The sequence below is a fragment of the Triturus cristatus genome, chromosome 6 (assembly GCF_964204655.1).
Source record: "Triturus cristatus chromosome 6, aTriCri1.1, whole genome shotgun sequence".
NCBI classification, from domain to species: domain Eukaryota; kingdom Metazoa; phylum Chordata; class Amphibia; order Caudata; family Salamandridae; genus Triturus; species Triturus cristatus.
The window spans coordinates 1,230,140,571-1,230,162,519 of record NC_140589.1 but is presented as its reverse complement, the minus strand read 5'-3'; the positions used below and the strand labels follow the sequence as shown (position 1 = coordinate 1,230,162,519).

The 21,949-nt window shown below is 45.8% G+C and overlaps 1 protein-coding gene across 4 annotated transcripts in view; it reads right to left on the bottom strand.

Moving 5' to 3' along the window:
- SERAC1 (serine active site containing 1) overlaps positions 1 to 21,949 on the bottom strand; it is a 401,166-nt gene that overhangs the window by 194,307 nt on the left and 184,910 nt on the right. For all 4 annotated transcript variants that reach the window (XM_085612157.1, XM_085612159.1, XM_085612160.1 and 1 more), the window contains exons 3-4: positions 17,257 to 17,293; positions 699 to 835 (exon numbers count right to left, since the gene is read on the bottom strand). In XM_085612157.1, coding sequence (XP_085468283.1) covers positions 699 to 835; positions 17,257 to 17,293 — 174 coding nt within the window. The remainder of the gene's footprint in view (positions 1 to 698; positions 836 to 17,256; positions 17,294 to 21,949) is intronic.

Below are 21,949 nucleotides of genomic sequence, written 5' to 3'. Positions count from 1 at the left end.
TATCACTGTTTTTGTTTTCTTTTCCTCACTCTTGTGGTTCCTGTACCAGCTTTTTGTAATGTCCATGTATACAAATTTAATTTACAAAATAACAACCAACAGCTTACCCAAATGCTCAATTTCACCAGTATGTGTGTTATGCCACCAGTTTCAGGAGTATTAAAGCAGCAAATGCAAGAGGATGTGGTGAAGCAATTTTACATAAAGAAATTTGTAAGAAGGTAGGCTGAGGTTCATGTGGGTCAAGAATAGCTCTGATGAATAGGGAGAAAGTAGGTTGGGCTGTGGACGGACCCAGTACTGAGAAGATGAGTGGTAGCGATTGTAATCAATTAAAGGAGTTGGACCAATCTGCAAGCAGCACCAACAGAAGTGCTAAGTGTTAGAATAGAAGAGAAGGGTAAGTGTGGGTAATTCACATGGTCTCTTCCATGCGGCATTTTGCATGGCTTGCATTGTTTTTGAGTTTTGAGTTTGAGTCTATATTTATCCACTGCAATGACTAAGCTTTCGACTAACTCTAATTGAACCCTCCATCTGTCAATCAAACTTATGTGTTGAGCATGTAATTAATTTTAAAAAAGCTGCAGTTTCAAACATGTTCTGTACAAGATGCTTAGACTGATTGCAATAGTACAACTTGCTCACTTTGAAAGCCCCACATATTTGAGGGTATCTTTCCACTTGGAATGAATTACCTTGCAACTCACTCTGCTCTGGACAAACTGTCTGAACATAAATATAGGACTTCATCTTCTCTTGTTCAACAACTTGAGTATCCAGGGTCAAGCGTTTCTTCAGAGACATAACTTCATATGTAATGAATAAGCAACCCCTGTAACAGGCAGAAGAAATAATAGGATAATAAAGAAACATCTGTGGAAGAATATAGAGACCACAATAAAATCAACCACTTTTTTTCTCACACGTCTTTAAAAGGGGCACGTTTTTTGATCAATCATTAATATCAATGTAATAATCTATTTACAGTGAAAATCACAAGTTAATATAAGAATGTCCTGAATTTAACAGTGAACACTCAGTACAATGAGGCCACTGACTCCACAGCACACCACATGAACACTACCGAATGGGTATTGCCATCACAGAGAGAAGTACTGAATCATCTTAGTCACGTTTATAATAACATGTAAATACAATTAGAGGTATTTTAATTTGGTTACGGGTTAATTTAATTGCATTGACTTTTAACTAAACAGGATATAGAGTACTTTTTTAATATCTTACTTTAACGTGAATTAAGGTTAGGGTAAACTAGTTTAATTACATTTTATTTAGTGTACATAAAGTTAAGATTAAGGCCAAGGATACCTATTTAATACAAAGTTATTTTATTTAAACTAACCAGACACTAGTTTTAAGGTTAACTAGTTGAATCTGTTTAACTGGGCCTCTGTGGCAACGAGCGGTATCAAATGGGGCACATGCAAGGTAGTGATTTGAGGGGAATGCCTTGAGAAAATATGTAACACTTGGAGCAAGCTTGAGAGGGAACTGCTGGGAGGTGAGGCCCAACTGACCCAACAGCAACATCTGGCGAGGGGTGGGAAGGAGCTGATGGGCTCACACAGGCGAATGGCAGAGATCTGGGACAGGCTAGACCGACACGTGATAAGGGACTACTGGCAGAGACTACACAGAGAAGGTCACCAGTTGGGACCAATGCTGGCCTGGCTGTTGCAGGAGGAGAGCCCCACGTGATACTCTCCTTGACGAGAGTGGGCGCACAGGTAGTGGTGGATCAGGCTGTACACTGCGAGACGACCATCTGGTAGAGCTTCTACATGGAACCCCTCGACTACAGATTGCAGGATACGCCAGTGTTTCTAGAGGGAATTGAAATCCCCTGCTTGAGGGAGGAGGATACAGAGGACTTAGAGGGAGATATTCAGCTTGATAAGCTGAGGTGGCTCTCTGAGATATGGAAGAGAGAAGTCCCTGCGCCCTGATGGGCTCCCAGTAGAGTTTTATCAGGTATACTCTGCTTACCTCCTTTCCAAGCTCCTAGACACACTCCAAGAGGCAAAAACGGTAGGGGTTTTACCTGATCATATGCGGGAGGCGTTTATATATCATGTTGCTGAAACCCGGTAGAAACCCCACTGATGCGGGATCATATAGACCCTTGTCTATACTAAATGTTGATGTCAAGTTATTGGCGAAGGTCCTGGCAACACAGCTTCATCAGGTGGTCACCAGGCAGATCCATGCTGATCAGTGCGGGTTCATGCTAGGTAAGGACACACATGAACCTAAGGAGACATTCTCATGTCCTACATGCAACCACTAAAGCAAGGGTTGAAGCTGCATTGGTGACTTTAGACATAGAAAAAGCCTTTGACACCCTCTCCTGGACATACCTCTGAGAAGTACTCTGGAGAATGGGGTTTGGCTCACGGTACTTGACTTGGATTTGCCTGTTATATACGGCTCTCAGGACACGAGTGCGCATACGCCAGGTAGTATTAGAAGCCTTTGAAATTGGGAGAGGCACTAGACAAGGGTGCCCGTCGGAGCTCCTTTTTAGGTCTCGCCTAACCCAGTGCTTGCGCTGGTCTGGCGAGACTTATTGAGAGGGCTCCAAAAAGTGCTACCAGGCCAGCCTAGAGCTACAGTGCATATGCACGGGCGCCGCGCTTTACTACGATTACTTTCATTTTCGCGGCCACACGGCCATTTTGATGTTTGATCGTGATCGCGATCACTTTCGCGGCCGCATGGCCGCTTTGCATAGCCAATAGGTATCGCTTTTGGGACCTTATAAGTATTAATTTATGCAACTGTTGCATGGCTAAACACTTATAAGGTCCCAAAGGCGAGACCTATTGACTATGCCAATGCTTGTTGCCCTTGCTATGGAGCCCCTTGCAAGTTATCTGAGGGATAAACTTGGTGACAAGGGGATAAGAGTTGAAGACACTACACAGATATAGTATCTATGTACGTAGACACTCTCCTTTATGTGCCTGATCCTGTCCATACTGTTTCACAATTACTACAACTCATGAGGCACTTCAGACAGGTCTCTGGGTTATCTGCCAAAAGACGGTGTTGTTTTCAATGGCAGCATTAGCCTTATGCCCAGTGAAAGATCTCCCAGCAGTGGGCCTTCCCTGTGAACCAAGCCATTTTCTATACCTGGGAATCCAGGTGACGCATGATGAACCCATGCAATATAATCTGAATATGGGCTGCTACGTGCAGGATCTCACTTGTTTCGTGGAGTTTTGAAGACCCTGCCGTTGTCGATCATGAGACGGGGGGCTTTGGGCACAATGGTTCTGTTAACAAGATGCCTATATGTTATGCAGAACTCCTTCTGTGCTTTACCAATGGCACAGTTTTGGCGACTTGATGAACTGCAGGTGTCTCTGGTCTGGGCCAATAAATGCAGCAGGTTAAAACATGACACCCTGAAATTGGATCAGGAGCAGGGAGGGTCTAACCGATCTCCAAATGTACTACCTTGCGGTTCTACTTCAGTATACAGCCCTATGGTGTGAGAAAGACCTAAATTGGGGGAAAAAAGCTACTAGCTGGTTTGGTACCTTCGACCGATCTCCCAAAGCTCCTGACAGGGTAGCGCAGGCCTGGGAGAAGAGGGAGACGCATGTTCTAAAACCGGCACCATACACAAAAATGCTCCTACTAGTTCATGACCTTTTGACGTCTGAGAGAATCCACAAGTGTAGCGCCCTGGACAGCAGGAAACTACCAAAAAGCAGGTGATTTATATCGGAATAACACATTTATAGCATTAGCGAAGCAAGTGAGTTGTTTGGTGTTGGCCAGGGACAGTTCCTTCAGTACGTGGGCATATCACGCACAGCCTGCGATATATGGACTAGCTACCCTGACGAACCGGAGGAATCCCAGGTGTTGAGGGTCCTGCTAGAACTGGGTTCACATAGAGGCCTAATTTCTCGAAACTATGCGGCCCTGCAGGGGGACAGGCAAATGAATATCACCAAATCTCGTCTTCGGTGGGACAAGGACCTGGATACCACAATGACCAATGGTGAATGGCAGAGAGCGAGGGCACATGTGTGGGAGACTGCCAGTAATTCCAGTTTCAAGCTAACGCAGTTCTACTACCTTCATAGGGCTATCTGACCCCACAGCAACTTAATAGGGTCTAACTGATGTGCACAGCTGACTGTGATGAGGAGTGTCCCCTGCCGCTTTTGTCCATGTTATGTGGAGTTGCAGGATTCTGCAGTTGTACTGGACTCATGTACTGGACTCAAGTCAGGGAATCGTTGACCCGGATAACGGGGGACCGATTGGCCCGGGCAATTCTACACTGCTTCCTGAGCCTTTTGCCACTCACTTTTGGCACTAAGGAAGGCAGAAAAATGAATCATACTTTTGCGCTCCTAGGTCTGGTGCTAGCCAGATGCTGTGTCACCCATTCACTGGGAGCAGACAATGCACCCCGACCCATTACAGCTCGCAAATGGATGACCACGTAGAGAGAGACCATGCGAGATGGAACATGATGGTGGATCTAGTGGGAAGTGACCAAGAGGCGAGTGCAGAGGACTCCGCTGAGCAACACCCCCGAGATTCTAAAGATTCCCCCACTCCACATGACTGAATCGAAAACCAACTGACGCAGTGGGAAGTCTGGTTCCTCCCCCCCGAGCCCAGTGTACAGTTAGCAGTGATTATGCGTGATGTGGACGTGAGTGAGTGAGGCGGGGTCAAGACGTTGGATCTCCACCCTGCTTCACCGTGGTTGCAACTGGAGGTATCTCTGTGTCCTTTTCCCCTCCTCTTACCCTTATTCTTGGATCTTCATCCTAGGCTGTACAAATTACTTCTGTTTGGATCCTTGAAGTGCAGCCACTCCTCTCTCTGTATCCTCAATATTTGGCGATTGAACGCTCCAAATAATGTACTATCTTGTAATTATCATTGTACACGGAACATAGAGCTACTGTATGCCACTGCAATATGTTTTTTTCTTTTTGTTTATTGGCTAAAAATGTTAATAAAGCCATATTTAAAAAAAATAAAACTAGTTGAATTAATTTAATTGGTTTACCATTATGGAGGGGTTAGAGGAACAATAGGGCTTGCTTAAAGGTGTTAATTTAATTTAAAATAATTATGAAATGAATTTATTATATTTCTTTCAATTGTATTTATATTACTCAAGGATAGGTTTTAGGTTACATATTAAATATGTTTAATACAAATTGATTTAAAAATAATTAGGAGTATGGATAAGGTTAATTGTTTAACTCAGTTTATTTTAATCTAATCTAGAGAATTACTAATTAAGTTCTGAAAGGCATTCAGGATAGATATAGGGTTACTTCTGTTTAAATTAAAGAAACTAAAAAGAACGAGGGAAAGGGCTGTGTTTAATATTAGAATTAGGTAAGGATAATTGTTTAATTTAACTTAAATTAATTTGGAGACTGAATTGGCACAGGGTGAATCTTGTAAAACTTTTTGATTGACTTTCAAACAACCAAATATACATTGTGCAGAACAGCATCTTGACAACCTGATCAATGATGTTCTTTGACATTTTTGAGCGCATGTCACACATTTCCACTAGTAGCATAACTAAAATTATGACACGGGCCACTGGAATTGTGTGGCAGGAGAGGACCAACTTATTTGGCAAGGTTGAGTAAATTATGTGGCAAGAAAAGGCAAATTATGCTGCATTGCGCTGCACATTTTGTAATAGTATTGCTTCATTATTTCATAATTTCTAAGCTTTGTAACACTGTCTGGGCATTGGAGACACCTCAGTAGTACCAGTTTAAAACCCAAATTTAGCAATAAGCAACAGAAAGGTGACCTGTCCAGCTTTGCAACTCGCCATCCACTGCGCAGCAACACATGTTAGTGCATTTTTAGTAACTTTTGAACTGTTTGAGCTAGAAACAAAATTTTTTGGGGTAAAGCCAGCAGATGATGGATTATGTGGCAAATGCGGCAAATCAATAATTCGCCGCACCCGCATTATCGCATAGTGTTGTTATAAGTACATCCTCACACTTGTCAAAGCACAACACATAGCCTTATACTTTTTTATCCTTTTTTATATAACTTCATATTGTACTTCGAGCAAAACAAAAACAACAACTTTGAAAAAGATAATCGCTCAAGAGAGAGTCTGAATAAAATATATGTCATAATTCGCATTGCCCATATCAGCATTTGTCTAAATACTATCTGTACACTCTTATTCTTCCCATCATCAAGTCCCCTCACTTTGTCAAATGTCTTTTATAGCTATTTTATTGCTTTTGCGACTCATCATTCAAATCTTCTCAGCAGCTTCAAGCGGGATGGAAGCATCAACGCTCAGCCTCCAATCGAAGCCACCCACAGAGTATGGCTTCCTCTCCTATCACTTGTTGATATCATGTCACCTTTTGCTTGTCTTTGAAGCTGGACTGTGCTCAGCTGCCTTTTGAATAGGAATGTACTACAGAATAAAAAGCCAAAAGGTCACCAGAAAGAGTGCTACTTTCAGTGCTACCTTTTGAATACTCCAAGGCGAGACAAGATCTGGAAGCTTTTCATAGCAAATCCATTGTGTGTCGGTAGGTGGCGTTGTACAGCTCCACGTTAGGTCGGTCATTCTCCGGAAGTGACGTCGGGGCCCCTACATGGCCACCAACTTTGCACACAGACATCAGTTTCTTTTTATGTCTGTCCGTGCTGTAGAAATCAGATTGTGCCAGTGTGCAGAGCTCTAAACTGGAATTTTATTCCATTGGACCAATTTGTCCATTCCACTGAATGGGGAGGAAGTTGGGTCAGTGAAGAATCTGTGGTTAGGTAGTATATCCACCAGAAAAAGAGTTACCGAAGGTAAGTCACTTTCCTTCCAATTGATACTGCTAACAGCAGATTCCTCACCTTGTGACTGGATACCAAATCAGTACCTGCTCAGGTGGTGGGTCTGTGGAATGACTCAGACCAGGAAATCCAGGAGGACAGAACAGGTGAAATGCCTTTCCCGCCAGACCTGCCTATTCAGGCAGTAAGGCTTTGTGAACGTGTGAACGGACGCTCATGTAGCCTCATGGCAGAAATCCAAGACTGGGGCCCACTAGGATAACTCGAGCCCAGTCTGTGCTGATCTTCTTATGAACTCTGGGCAGAGGCAGGAGGTGTACAGGAGTTACGAGCTCCAACGAAGCGAAGGGAGTCTCTGTGAGAGAGCTGCCTTGGGAATTCTGGCAAGCAAAGTCCAGGGCACTGTGTCCTCTGCAGTGGACAACAGATCGAGCAAGGGTTCTCCCCATTGCTGGAAGAAGCCCACAGCCACCTCAGAGTGCAGCTGACATTCATGACCCACTAGGCAATGTCGGCTGAGTTTGTCTGCCTAGTGTTTAAAGATCCTGCCAGATGCTTTACTTCCAGGGAGATGCCCTGACAATTCAGCCACTTTCAAAAGTAAAGGGCCTTTCAGCACAGGACCCACAATCCGCCATGGCCTGTTTATGTTGTAGTACCACATGGCTGTGGTGTTGTCTGTGAGAACCTATATTTGCCCCTATTAGATGGATGGGAGGAAAGGCTTCAGTGCCAACCAGATGGCTCTTATCTCAAAACAGCTGATGTGGCGACCATCACTACCATTAGGTTTAGATGAGGCACGAAGAGAGGTCTGCCATCTGTCCAACTGCTGTCTACCAGCCACCACTGTTGATCTTTCGTAGTCTCCTCAGACACATAGATGGAATCCAAAAATGTCCGTTGGTGCTGAGCCCACTGAGACTTTAGATCCCACATGTGCTATCTACTGTGGTCAACCAGCAGGTTGCAGGAGGCCAAGAGGCTAAGAAGCCTTGGGCCATTCTCACTGAGACCCAGGACAAAGGTCAAAACATTGGAATCATAGTACAAATACTCTGGATTCGTTGAGGTGAAGGGAAGGCTTGGAAGAGCACCATGTCCAGGATGCCTCCAATGAAGGGAAGCAGTTGTTAAGGAGTCACTTTGGCACGCGGATGGAAGAACACAAGGATGTCAACAGGTTCGCCTTCGTCTGGAATGGATTATGATTGTTTGAAGAGAGCCCGTTTTCAAGAACCAGCCCTTGAAGGATGGGAAGACCGGAATTCCCAACATCCGCGGATGGGCAGGGACCACCACATCACCTTTGTGAACACCTCAGGTGCACTGGTAAGGCTACAGTGGAGCGCTGAGAACTGAAATTGCTCTTGTGCTACCGGAAACCACAGGTAGTGTCTGTGAGACTTCAGGACTGAAATGTAGAAATAGGTGTCCTGCAGATCCAACTCCACCATCTAGTCTCCTAGATCCAGGGCAGAAAAGATTTGGGCCAAGGTTAGCATTATGAACATATCTTCCGGGAGGAAGTTCAGGTGCCAAAGAGCAAGGATAACGCAGAGACTTCCTTCCTTTTTCAACACCAGAAGGTAACTGGAATGACGACCAGTCCTGATCTCCGATGCCGGCAGCCTTTCTATGGTTCACCTTAGAGTATGGACAACTGGTCCTCTAGGAGGCATTGTGGTGTGGCAAGCATGTCGAGAGGATAGGGAGTAACCATTCTTTACAATCCGGAGCACTTGTCAGATTTGATGCTCCTTCACCCGTGGAGGCAAAAGGTGATATGCTGTCCTACCAGGTGATCATGCACAGCCGAGGTCAACTTAAAGTGATTTTGCGGCGCTGTAAGGCAGGGGACAAGGGATTGGGATGTACGCTGCCCCTGGGGGTCTGGACGGAGGCAGCTGGATCTGCAACCTCTGCCTTAAAAGTCTTGGGAGGCCTGCTGTTGTTGGGGCAAGGGGTAACGCTGCCTCTGCTCGTATCCCCTTCTGAAGCCTTACGAAATGGCAGGGGAAACTAATGTACTGACACTGCAAACCGAAGAGAGTGCTCTGCTGCCACACTCTTTTTAAAACACTCCAGAGCTACATTCACTTTATCTCTGGAGAGACCTGTGCCATCAAAGGGCATGTCCATAAGTGACTGCTGGATGTAGCTTGAAAAAATAGTGTAGCAAACCCAAGTGGGCTGCAGAAACACCACATTGGTCCCGAATGCCTTACCCAAGCAGTCGGTGGTGTCCAGACGCAAGCGGATGGAGTACTTTGCTGCGTCCTGTCCATCCTGAATGAGGCGTTGGAGGTTAGGCCAGATTTAATCAGGGATAACTGCCAAGATGTCTGCAACCATGGCCCATAATTCATGCATCTTCCCAGGAGGCAGCTGGTATTCATCGACAGGGGAGCAAGGCTGGCTGAGGAGAACATTCACTGTGTTTGGATTCTGTGTCTGAAAGAGTGGTTGGAAACTGTCAGGTTTCGCGGCTCTCTTGCCTGCTGTTCCATGAACGAATGCATGCGGAACGACATCCTCACTTCCGGATGGGGCGGTAGCGGTCTATTCGTTCCGGAGTGCAATGGAACGTCACCAGCGCTTCCGGGGGAATCTGCTTATCAGCGGCGGCCTTTCCCCCGGCCGGCGCTTCGGATTAAGGAACTTGCCTCCGATACCTTCGAGACTCCATTGCCTGTGAACTTCCAGAACCTCGGAAGAAACCTTTGCCGTGCTGAAGCGCCTTGCCACATCCTTGCCGCGCTGAAGCGCCTGCACCATTGAACCCGCGCTGAAGCGTCTACATCCACTGAAGTCGCGCTGAAGCGCCTTGCCACATCTTTGCCGCGCTGAAGCGCCGTGCCACATTTTTACCGCGCTGCAGCGCCGGCAACCATTTGAAACCGCGCTGAAACGCCTGCAACCATTGACATCGCGCCGAAGCGCCTGTAATCCGTGTATCGCGCTGAAGCGCATTTGCCATTGAGTATCGCGCTAAACGCACGTTGGATACTTTGTTGCTACGCAGGAGCGCACCCTTCCATTCTTACCGTGCTGACGCACATTTAGACAACACTCCAGACCGGTTGCATCACTGTCGATCAGGAACTCTTGGTCATTGTGGTGTGGATTGGTGCCTTCCTATTTTTTCCTTCGTTACATAGCACGGACGTGCTTCTATTCCTCCACCGCCACAAGTGCGGCAAGTTGGAGGAGTCCTTGTTTCGTTTGACCAATAGCGCAGGAGCGCTTGCTGACCCCGCAGAAGCAGCCTGGTGGCTTCCTCTCTGGAGGAGTGACGGAGGTGAGTGTCGTTCCACATGTGTGCATGGTATGAATGGACCCGGTCTGATATGCGGTAGTAACCATTTGCTTGTCTTCCTCTACAGTTGGGGTTCCCTGTCCACCCACACAGAGGGACATTCACCATTCCTCGTGACCCCGCATCCATATTACTGGCTACCACCCGGCTCCCATCCTTGTCCTAGTTTGTAACACAGCCAGAGTGGGATAGGGTGGGAGTGGGGGCTTTAGCTCCTGCCGTCTCTGCGAGATATCTCCACTTGTAACAGGTAACTTGTGGGGAACCTGACAGAATCCGAAGCCCACGATAGCCATCTCGCCCAGACGGCATGAGCGACACCGAGGTTACCTTGCAAGACATAGCAGCCATGCTTGCAAACATTCAGGCCGAAAACCTTAGCCTACGGCACGATATGACGGCTTTACAAAGCCAAGTAGCCGCAGACAGACCCAATCCTTGGGGTACGGCCCCTTCTCCTAGAGTCGGACAAGGAGGGCTGTTACGACCTCCCATTTTCAACTATGAGGGCACCTCCTCTCAGGCCCAACCCGATAGTACTATACGGGTCATAACACCTCATCCCATTCAATTAGCCCCACCTGAACGTTTCTATGGAGATAGTACCAAGTACAGTGTATTTCTGCATCAATGCCATCTGCACTTCATGGCCAGAGCAACGGCCTTCCCGGATGACGCTTCAAAAGTCGCATTCATCCTTTCGTATATGGGAGGCGATGCTGCACAATGGTCCATCCCATTAGTGGACAACGATGATCCCATGCTGTACAACCTGCCGGTATTCAAGGAATCCATGAGACGCATGTTTGCCCGCCACACGTTTGTCCAAGCCGCAGACTAAACCTGAAACAGGGCAACACGGACCTGCTCCATTACGTCACAACCTTCAGCAGACTAGTCATCGAAGCATGCTGGCCTGAGAGCAAGAAGGTGTCCGTATTCTATAGAGGCCTGCGTGATGACATAAAGGACTTGATCTCTCAAATACCCGATCCACCGGAAGAAATAGGACCATTCATAGACCTGGTAGTAAAGGTCAACTACCGGCTTCAAGAACGTAGAAACGAGAGGACCAAAGGAAGCGACCCTCGATTCCTGTCCTTTAAAGAGAAGACCAAGGAGGAGCCTAAACCGCCCGGCGAGGCGCCCGAACCAATGCAAATAGGCAGCATTCGTGGTCCTCTTACCAACGAGGAGCGAGAGAAAAGGAGGAGAGCTAATCAGTGCCTGTATTGCGAAAAAAACGGACACTTCGTAAGAGAATGCCCCGTAAAACCACCCCGGACAAGAGGGAGAAGACCGTTTGCACTACCTGTGTCTAAGCTGGACAAGGCGGGAAACGGGGAAACCCAGTAGAGAACGGGGTCCGTCTACTGGGTTCCTCATCCTGCAAGTTGACGACCCCTGCCTCTTTCGGTGGCAACCGCCATATAGGACTGAGCGTAGTCCTACGAGCCGGGACAGGGCAAACCTGGCAGGTAACCGCCCTTCTGGATTCAGGGGCCACCGGCAACTTTATTGACACACAGTTCAGTCAGAAGTTGGGAATACCCATAACACCAAAACCCAGACCTGAACCTGTGAAGGCAGTGGATGGGACTGACCTCACCTCGGGTCCTATACGGTACCAAACGGAAAACCTGGGTATGTCGTTTGTGAACACCCATAAGGAGACCATCATATTTGATGTAATTGACGCACCCCAGTTCAAGGTCATATTGGGCCTACCTTGGCTGGTACGTCATAACCCGTGTATCGACTGGGTATCCAGAACCCTGATCTTGGATTCGTCCTAATGTAACGCGTCCTGTTATACATCCACCGGATCACCTGGTACACAGCCCATACAGGGCCATAATCTAACTGTAACCGGAGTATGTGGAACCATGATGGACAAGGTGCCTGAAGAGTACCAGGACCTAGCAACGGTGTTTGATAAAAAGGGCGCCAACACCCTACCTCCCCACCGCCCATTTGATTGTAGGATCGATTTGATTCCGGGCTCCACGCTGCCATGCAGCAGGATCTACTCACTCACGGAAAAAGAAAATGAACATCTCCGCTCCTATTTGGACGAATATCTCAGGAATGGGTTTATTCGCCATTCCAGGTCTCCTGTGTCATCTCCCCTTTTTTTTGTAGCGAAGAAAGAAGGGGATCTCAGGACATGCATTGACTTCAGGGCGATGAACGCCATAACCATTAAAAACAGGTACCCCTTACCACTGATTTCTAATTTACTGGATCAGGTGAAAAACGCATCTATTTTTACCAAACTGGATCTACGAGGGGCCTACCATCTTGTCAGAGTCCGAAAGGGTGACGAATGGAAAACCGCGTTCCGGACCAAATACGGCCTCTATGAGTACCAGGTCATGCCTTTCGGACTCTGTAATGCCCCCGCGGCGTTCCAATATTTCATCGATGAAGCCTTGAGGGAGTATCTCGATATTTTCTGCATTGCATATATCGATGATATACTGATCTATTCACGAAACCTGACAGAGCACATACTACATGTACGCACGATTCTCCAGCAATGGGAAAGACATGGATTATATGTCAAATTGGAGAAAAGCATCTTTCATACGACGGCCGTGGAATTCCTAGGACACATAATTACTCCAGCGGGTATCCAAATGGACAACAAGAAGGTGGAAGCCGTCTTACAGTGGCCAACCCCCACGTCAACGAAACACATACAGAGGTTTTTGGGTTTCGCCAATTACTATTGCCGCTTTGTCAACGGCTTCTCCAAGATAGTCACGCCCATCACTCGCTTGCTTCGAAAAGGGGTCTCCTTCTGCTGGAATGACACAGCCGAGCACGCATTCCAGGACTTGAAACAAAGGTTCACCACGGCGCCCATCCTGAGACATCCCGATCCTGACCAACCGTTTGTTGTTGAGGCCGACGCATCACAAGAAGCACTGGGAGGTGTGTTGTCGCAAAGGGACGTTAAGTCAGGAGTACTACACCCTGTTGCATTCTATTCCAAAACCCTCACACCAGCAGAATGCAACTACACCGTCTCTGACCGAGAGTTGTTGGCCATCAAGATGGCATTCGAGGAGTGGCACCACTATCTGAAGGGCGCCAAACACCCGGTGACGATATACACGGATCACCGTAATCTGCAGTTCCTTCGCTCAACTCGTGCCTTAACATCCAGACAGTTACGATGGACATTGTTTTTCAATGAATACGATTTTCGTATTACATACCGGCCAGGGAAAGAAAACGCCAAGGCCGATGCACTGTCCCGCCTGAACGATTTCACTGCCTTTGTTGGTGCTTCTGAGCCCGTGCCTGTCATTCCCGACCATTGCTCTCAGGGGGTTATATGGTCTCCCGCATTTCTCTCCATCCTCCAGGACGATCTTGCGCGACTGGCTCCTTCCATCGCTACAACGAAGTACAAAGATGTGACATCACAGAACGGATTCTGGTACAAGGAGGATAAATACGTCCTTCCCCTGGTAAAACCCCAACAACAGGCCTTGTCAATGTGCCATGATCATCCTCTATCCAACCACCCGGGCTACCATAAAACCGTGGACCTTCTGCAAAGACATTTCTGGTGGCCAACATTGGAAGAAGATACCAAGAAACACATCACGCGCTGTGCCTTGTGTGCCCAAGGCAAGAACATGACCGGACCGGCAGTAGGTCTGCTACATCCCATCCCTGTTCCACCTTATCCATGGCATACCATCTCCATGGATTTCGTAGTGGAACTACCAGCGACCACCTTGGGATATACGACCATCCTTACCATAGTGGATCATCTCACAAAGATGGCTCATTTCGTCCCCCTGAAGAAGTTTCCTTCGGCAGCGGAACTGGCGATTGTGTTCCTGCAGAACGTGGTTCGGTTACATGGCATACCATCGGTGGTGATAACAGACCGAGGGGCACAGTTCGTGTCTCGCTTTTGGAACGAGGTATGCGCTGCCATGAAAGTGGATGTTCGTTTATCATCTGAGAGGCAAGGTCAGCCACGTGTTAGAGTGCATCCGGTAATGCAAAGAGGAGGCAAAATGTAAAATGGACAAGTGACCATCATGTGGCTTGGAGCCTAGGCACAGGTGATGGAGCATATATTCTGGCAAAAAGTGCATTTTTTATCATATCAGTCAGTAACATTGGACAAACACTTGTATGGTGTAAAGACCACCTCATGACCACAGCTAATAGTCCTACTGAAAGATGTACTGCCAGGTGCGGATTTGACTGCATATTCAACTAGTAACCTGGGTCATCACTTCATACATTTATAGAATCAATCTAATTTATTTATATTATAGTTCAAACAAGGTTAACAAATCAACTATCTAAACTTACAGACAGCAACCAAATCCATGGAAACTTTCAGTAAACACATCACTAGTTTTCAACCTAATTTCGACTCTTGGTTTGTCATCCCATTTGATTTTATAAGTTTATGGAACTTAAATACAATTTTACTCTCTTGAGAAAAAAACATGCCTGCTGATGCCGATGCAAATAGCAAAAGGTTACTTTCGGTGCCTGCCAGAGCCCAAGCCCAGCGGGCAAACAGTAACATGTTACCGTTACATCTGCAGCAAGCAACTCACTTCCTAGGTGAAGTATGTGTGGGCAGCAGAAGCATGCATAGTCATACCTGCAGTTGACAAAGGCAGGCCTGAAAGTGACTTGTTCCCTTGTTATTGACTGCCCCCATCCCCTTGACGGGTATGCCACCCTCCATGAAATCATGGGAGCGGGCTGGTGCAAGGGTGCATCCAGAGGCAGCAGATGTGGCACAGGGGAAGTACACATGTGGGGCCAAGAGGCTCTTCCTGCTTGCTCCTGGGGCATGGTGAAAGAGCTGTAGACTACTTGTGTTGTGAACACTATTAGAGCAGCACCATGAAGTGGGAGTTCTACTATAGCACTCTTTCACCTACACTACCCGTCTTCTGAGTCTAACCCGAAATGTCCACCTCCCTGTTAGTAAAAGTGCCTTAGTGCAGAGGTCATGGTCCTGTCTGTTTGTACTGTGTATTCATATTCCCTGACCACCGCCATTTGAGATGTATTGTGGCCAATTCAACGTGAAGTACAACTTGCATTGCGTATGAGTAGCCCCCTCAGTGCCGCCCATGATGGCTGCTCACGGTGCACGTGCAAACCAGGGGCTGCAGGTCAGCCCAGCACGAGCCTCACATTCCAGACCTAAGTGTTTCCATAGACATAAACACGGCAAAAACACTCTCGGATTACAGCCCTTAGCCTGGGGACAGCGATAACGTTTAGAGTGACCAGCACACATCAGCACGAGCGGTTTTGTGCTAGTTTTAGTAATTCGTTTTACATTTTTGAACCATTACACGTTGGAACGATGCTTCTAGCTTGTCAATGTATTTTTTTTTGGTGTGCACAAACTGTGTAGAACGCAAGATGTGTACGTTCTGGCGCAAATGTATGCAGCACCAGCAGGGCCGGCTTTAGCGCTGGTGGCGCCCCCCCATCCATGGTGGAGGTAGTGACCGGTCTAGGACTGTAACAGAATTCTAAAATAAACAAGCACGCGCGAAAAGCATTGGCCGCGCGGGCGCCGAAGGTGAAAGTGATCACGATGCACTTAATTACCCGTGACGGAGAAAACACAGATGGCGGCTGCGCACGTTCACGCGCACATGCACTCAAGCTTGAGGCTACCAGAAAGCCTCTCTCTGGTAGCACTTTGAAATCCCCTTACTAAAAGTCGAGCAAGCAGCGCATGCGCTGCTCTAGGCTCGACCTAAAAAGCAGGGCAATATGATAATTTTAAGAATGCCAAACTGCCCTCTGTGGACAGTGGGAGTTTATATCCAAAATGGTATGGATTATCTGGTGGCTGTCAGTGTTTTGTGTATGTTTTCCTCCATTATCTCCACGTCCCTATAATGCAACTGAATTCCCAGGTATCGGCATGAGTTCAGTTTCCACATCAGAGTAAACTGGGTTAAACTTCCGAGCTTCCAATGGGGGTTGTGATGGCAGTGGGAATAGGCGGGATTTGTATCTGTTCGTCATTAATCCAGACATCCGGCTAAATTGCTCCAAGTGCAGCAATGGCCCACAGTCCACGCCTATATTTCTACAATACAAAATTATGATGTTTGCGTACAGCGATATTATGGGGAAATACCCATATAGTGTGATTCCTCTGACTTGTCTCTCCCTGTTGGCCATCATCACAACTGGTTTGATCGCTAGAGCGAAAAGAAGTGGAGACAGGGGGCATCCCTGCTTAGGCACGTTAGAACCCTTCAGATCTAAGAAATTATCCGGCATCTATGCACAAGGGCCAGTCAGTGCATAAAGGCAGAATTTATATAGACAATCTTTAATGAAGTTGAGGCACAAAACATAGACCCTTCTGTAAATTAGCTCAACATCAAGGCACATTGAACTTAAGTGCAGAGTATTCCCAGAAGATGTGGGAGCATGTCGCTGGTAAGGCTAATGTGCTGGGGTTGAGCAGCGCCTTGTTTGTGAGATGGAGAACCTTTAGGGTGATAAGAGGTGCATAAAGGAGAGGGTCACTGGGATGCCTCTCATAGATTCAGCAATTGATCCTTATGCTATGCATAAACTCAGGTTACAAATTATTCTTTATAATTGCGCCAATAATATTCTGATAATTGTCACCTCTTGATTAGTCAGCCTCTTCCCACTCAAGTCAAGTCAATACCTCCCTCCTTGCACCACCTCCCCCAGAATATTGAAAAAAGAGGGATTTGCCATTTTGGATCAACATTTACTTAGCCAGGATCCGCAGGACACACCTAGATTGAACAGGTTCCAGATAAACACTATGCTATATTGGTCTGCCTGAGTAGTTTACCTTCACTCTTCCAGTCAAATCTCACCTGGAGGTACCAAACCCGCTGTCAGCAAAAAACTTTGAAACAATGTCTATGTAGAATCAGCATTTTGCTTTGTAGGTAATGTTTTGCTGGAAGGATGTTTTCATGGAAAATTTCCTACTGATTGTCCATTGTTTAAGAAGAGAAAAGCTTCAGCATTTTGACGAATATACTTCTCTTATGCCACCCCGTGCATTTGCTACAACTTACCCAATAAAAACTGATCCAGTAATGGCTGCCATCTTCTCTGCAAAAAAGGAAAGTGGAACCAAGATCATTAAAATGGAAACTGGTAAACACATTTTCAATATTCTGAAAGAAAAAAAAAGAATCCAGCATTGATTAGGGTAATTGATAATTCATATAACTTTGTAGGTTGAGTGCTTACTATAGAGACTTTAGTAACCCGTGGGTCACAATTTTAAATAATAAAGTAGGGGCCAGATTCTTCTACGTTTTCTTAAATGAGTATTATCAACAACTCTTCCTTAAAAACATAAGAGACCATTCAAAGTGTGGTTTGACTTACATATGGATAAGGTTACCTTTATGTGACTAGTCCATAGAGTCTCTTATTCCCAATCTGTGGGCATCCAGCCACGGAATGGTGGGACACAAAACTGCTTCCCAAGGTAGGTAAATTCAATATTTACAGAGGAGATGGAGAATATGTAAAGCAATGTGTACATAACCAAGCTTCCAGACAATGTGTAGGAGCACACAATTCGTAGTTCCCGCTTTAAAAAAACATATTAACAGGTTGACTATCATGACTAGAGGATTAGTTTGGGAAAGACTGGGAATAAGGGTGACCGACAGAATAGAAGTAACAAAGTCATCATATGAGATTATTTTATCCCACTAATAAAGCAATGAGCCTCTAAGATTTTCAACCTCTGGGCAGAAAAATAGAAGACAGGCAAACCCCCTTGCTCCTAGACTTCTTGGTTAGTTTATTGCCCCGTGATAAAGAACAAAGAGCATAGTGCTTGCAGAATGTTGCTGGTGGCACATGCAGCTACCATGTGTATCCCTCTCACAGGAAAACACACTGAGAATACCAGCAATGCTATCTTGGCTCAGCAGAAATACATACATACAATCAGGTACTAGGGTGTCCCATTTTAGAACAGCACAATGTGATGCAGGAGATAATCTATTTAGCAGTTGTGCACTTGCCTGAATCTGTACAACTGTGGTGAATTGCTGGTTGCAGTTGCTTGTTTCTAGTTCTGTCCCGATGAATTTAAAGAGATTGTCTAAAGTACAGTGTAGCACATGCTGTATTATAAACCCTCCACACAATCAGTCACGGGAAGAGATTAATCACTTGGCTCTACATAGTGGTACGAGAACAAATAGGAGTGACACTACTACCCCTCAGACAATCCAGGGAAACCGAATTATAACAAGTCTTCAACTACAGGGAATGGCAAGCTGTGCTGGAGTACCCCTACAAGATCATGCGTTATGGTCAATTTAAACTTACCCAACTCAATATCGCCCACAGGTCCTACCTTGCCCCACTGATGCTGCTTAAATTCTTCCCCTCGATCTCCCCAAAATTCCGTAGATGCCATACTATACCAGCAGACGAGACACATATCCTATGGAGTTGTGTGATGTTACAAACCTTTTGGTCTGAGTTAATGGCCATGGTTAAAAAGTTCACCAACCAATCAGTCCTGGACTGTCATGGTGACACCCTGTAATGGATGTATCCCCAACCCAAAAAGCTGAGATTGGCCATTGGACATTGGTTCCTTGGACCTGGCTCTCTTGCTCACTAAGGGAGCAAATACCAGACACTGAAATGCTTTGGTCCCTCCTTTGATATTGTCTTGGCACATTTAATTACAACATTGAATAATTACTGAGAGCACCTCTTTGCGCACAGCAGAAAAGCGTGCCTTAGACATACCCCAATAGCAGCCCTCTGGGAAGGGCTCATTTAGGAGCACAAAGTCCTTATGTCCATCAACGACAGGCCCGCTTGAGCCATACTACCCTCTCAGCATGACCTATGTAACTCCCCTGCCCTCTCCTTGTAATTCTGCTGTAACACCCTTCTCCCCCTACATAGATTGGCAATGATCCACCAAAGTCGGCCCTCCTCAAGTATCCCACTGTCTTACTGAGAAACACATCCAATAATCTTTTAGTTGTATATATGCAGGTCCCATCAACTGTTAATTGTTTGGACAGGAACTGTTTCTATGATATTGTTATGAACAAAAGTCTAATTATTTGAAGTTTAAACTTCAAGTTGCACCTAGTTTTTGGGAAATATGAATTATCACATATGATATGTCACCTCCTTTTTTTAATTTCTCTTTAATGTTCTTTCATCAGATAGTGTCAAAAACCAATTGCAAACTTAATTCGCTGGATTAATCTACACAATATACATTGATGTCATGTTGTAAAAGTTGACACAAATACCATGTATGTTCCCTATTCATTTATTTATTTATTTTAGGCATTTGTTAAGCGCACTATCACCATTGCAGGCATCCTGGCGCTGACTGGATCAGAGCGAGGCGTGAAAGTGAAACACAGGAGCGGGAGTTATCAGACAGTTGTTTTGGGGAATAACCAGGTTTTGATCCTTCTCCTGAATGGGAGAAGTTCAGAGATGTGCCTAATATCAGCTGGGAGCGTATTCCAGAGCTTGGCAGCTGTTACCTCAAAGGATCTGCCTCCGGATCTGACTCTCTTGAATCTGGGAACGACTGCCAGCTTGGCCTCAGTGGAACGAAGCTGCCTGGCTGGAGTGTACCAAGCAATGTGCATGTGCATGTGCATTCAGGATAACATTCATTAAATCAATTCTGACAGGCCCCCGATTTTTTTTTCAAAATCGCCCTCTTTCCAATTCAATGTATCTGTATAACCAAATGACCAGTTTACATCCCATACTCATGTTCAGTAGCTTCTGCAAGTAACTGTGTGATGGAGGTTCTTAGTCCGTAATGTACCAGAGAGTGTGCATTAGTGCTAGCGAAGCCCTGTAGGTTATTAATGACAAACGTGGGAGATCAGGGGTATGAAGTAAGAAGTCAATGCACATGAATACTTTTTTTTTGTAAACTTTATTTATCATTCTCGACATACAGAAAACAATGCCATGTCCACGGTTAGTCCTACATAATCATGTTAACAATATAAATGTTATAAAAGTTTCTGACCAGTACATATTTAGTCTTCTTGTTTCACATCAGCCCAGGGTACGGATGTATCTATCTCCAGATCATACCTGAAAACATATAAACAATACAGTCCAACAGCCAACCTGTCAACCACGCCAGTTGGGACTATGCCGTCGGGAGTGTGGCTAGGGGTAACAAGCTCCAAGGTCTGTAAGTATGACTTAAGTGGATCCCAGATATCTTTCGGTCGAGACTTGGGTGGGACCAACGTGGCATACAGTTCACAGTTTGTGTTGCAATATGTGAGACTAGAAATCCAGGACCCTGTTGTGGGAAGCCGTTTGCTACCCCATCTAAGAGTTATCTCGTGCTTAGCCAAAAGTAGAGTTATGGCAATAAACTTGCGCAATTTCTTGGGCATATTATAGACATTTCCCAGTAGTGCGACCTCCGTGGAGGGGACAATTGTCAACAGAGTCATCCGGGATAATCTGTCAAAAATGGCTACCCAGAACTGCACAATCTTAGGGCAAGTCCATGTCAAATAGGTAAAGTCTGCATGAGGGCTACCACACTTTCAGCAAGTGTGCGGCCGGGTCAATAGTGTGCAGTTTGGCTGGAAAGCACATGAATACTTCATTTTCAAACAGGTCTTCCAATGTTGCCAGTCTGCCCTGTTGCCAGCGTGACTCCGCTCCACTGGTACTCCCAGTCAGTTGGGCAAAAAGGAAGGCAAGGGGCATGTTAGGGGCATAGGATGGAGAGTATTTGGCACAGAGCAGATTTCTCCAATGACAATATTGTGCTCCTGGCCAGATGCAAGGGGCAATGTTGTGTGATTGGGTAGGCTGCAAGACACAATGGGCTAGTTGTGTTGGCCCTGTCAATTGCATATCGTATAGCAGCTCATTTAGGTTTCACTTCAACAGCCAGGGTGAGAACCACTGCTTTTAGGCTGCTAACTAATACAATTTCAAAAACGAGTTTCTTTGGTAGGATACAGGTTATATTTGTGTAGCAATAAAGAAAACAGGGCAGCCTTGCCATTTGTGACAACAAATACGTCCAGCTGTCTTGGGAGGGAGGGAGCGCCAGAACGTCCCGAGACCATAGAGAGATTACTGCCCAGCTGAAATTATCACCTTTTACATCAGCTTCTGTTTTTTTTTTTATTGGCAAAGTATCAAAAGATAAAACACAATGAGCGAGCTAATAATAGCATTTCATCCCAGTAATGAATATACAGATATAACATTTGTAAGAAACGAATACTGCGATGTCAAACCACCATGATCTAGATAACACAGAAAAGCTTAAGTAAACCTGCTTATATAATTTTAGTATTAAAAAAAACCCTGATAGGTAGCCCGGCATACAAGGAAAAACTCTCCCTGACAGGAGCCCAGAACTTTTTCAATGTTTGCCTTTTGGATTATGATAAATGATTGTAAATTCCAAGTCACAAGCGAGAATAAACTCATGGCAGCAAGCCCTAGAATCCAGAGGACCGCTCTGCAGCAAAGCCCTAGCGATGCACAATCTAGCCACATTAACAGCGTAAAAGTAAATTGAGACCAGTTTGAGTGGGTAGAGCTTGAGAGGCCCAACAAAATGAACTTTGGATCACATTCAGCTTCCCATTGTAATAATTCATCTAATTTATTAAATACTGGAGCCCAAACGATGAAAGGGAATGGCAAGTGGTGATACATGAGTAGCATCTGTCCCTGGTAACGAGCACTGAAAGCAATCAG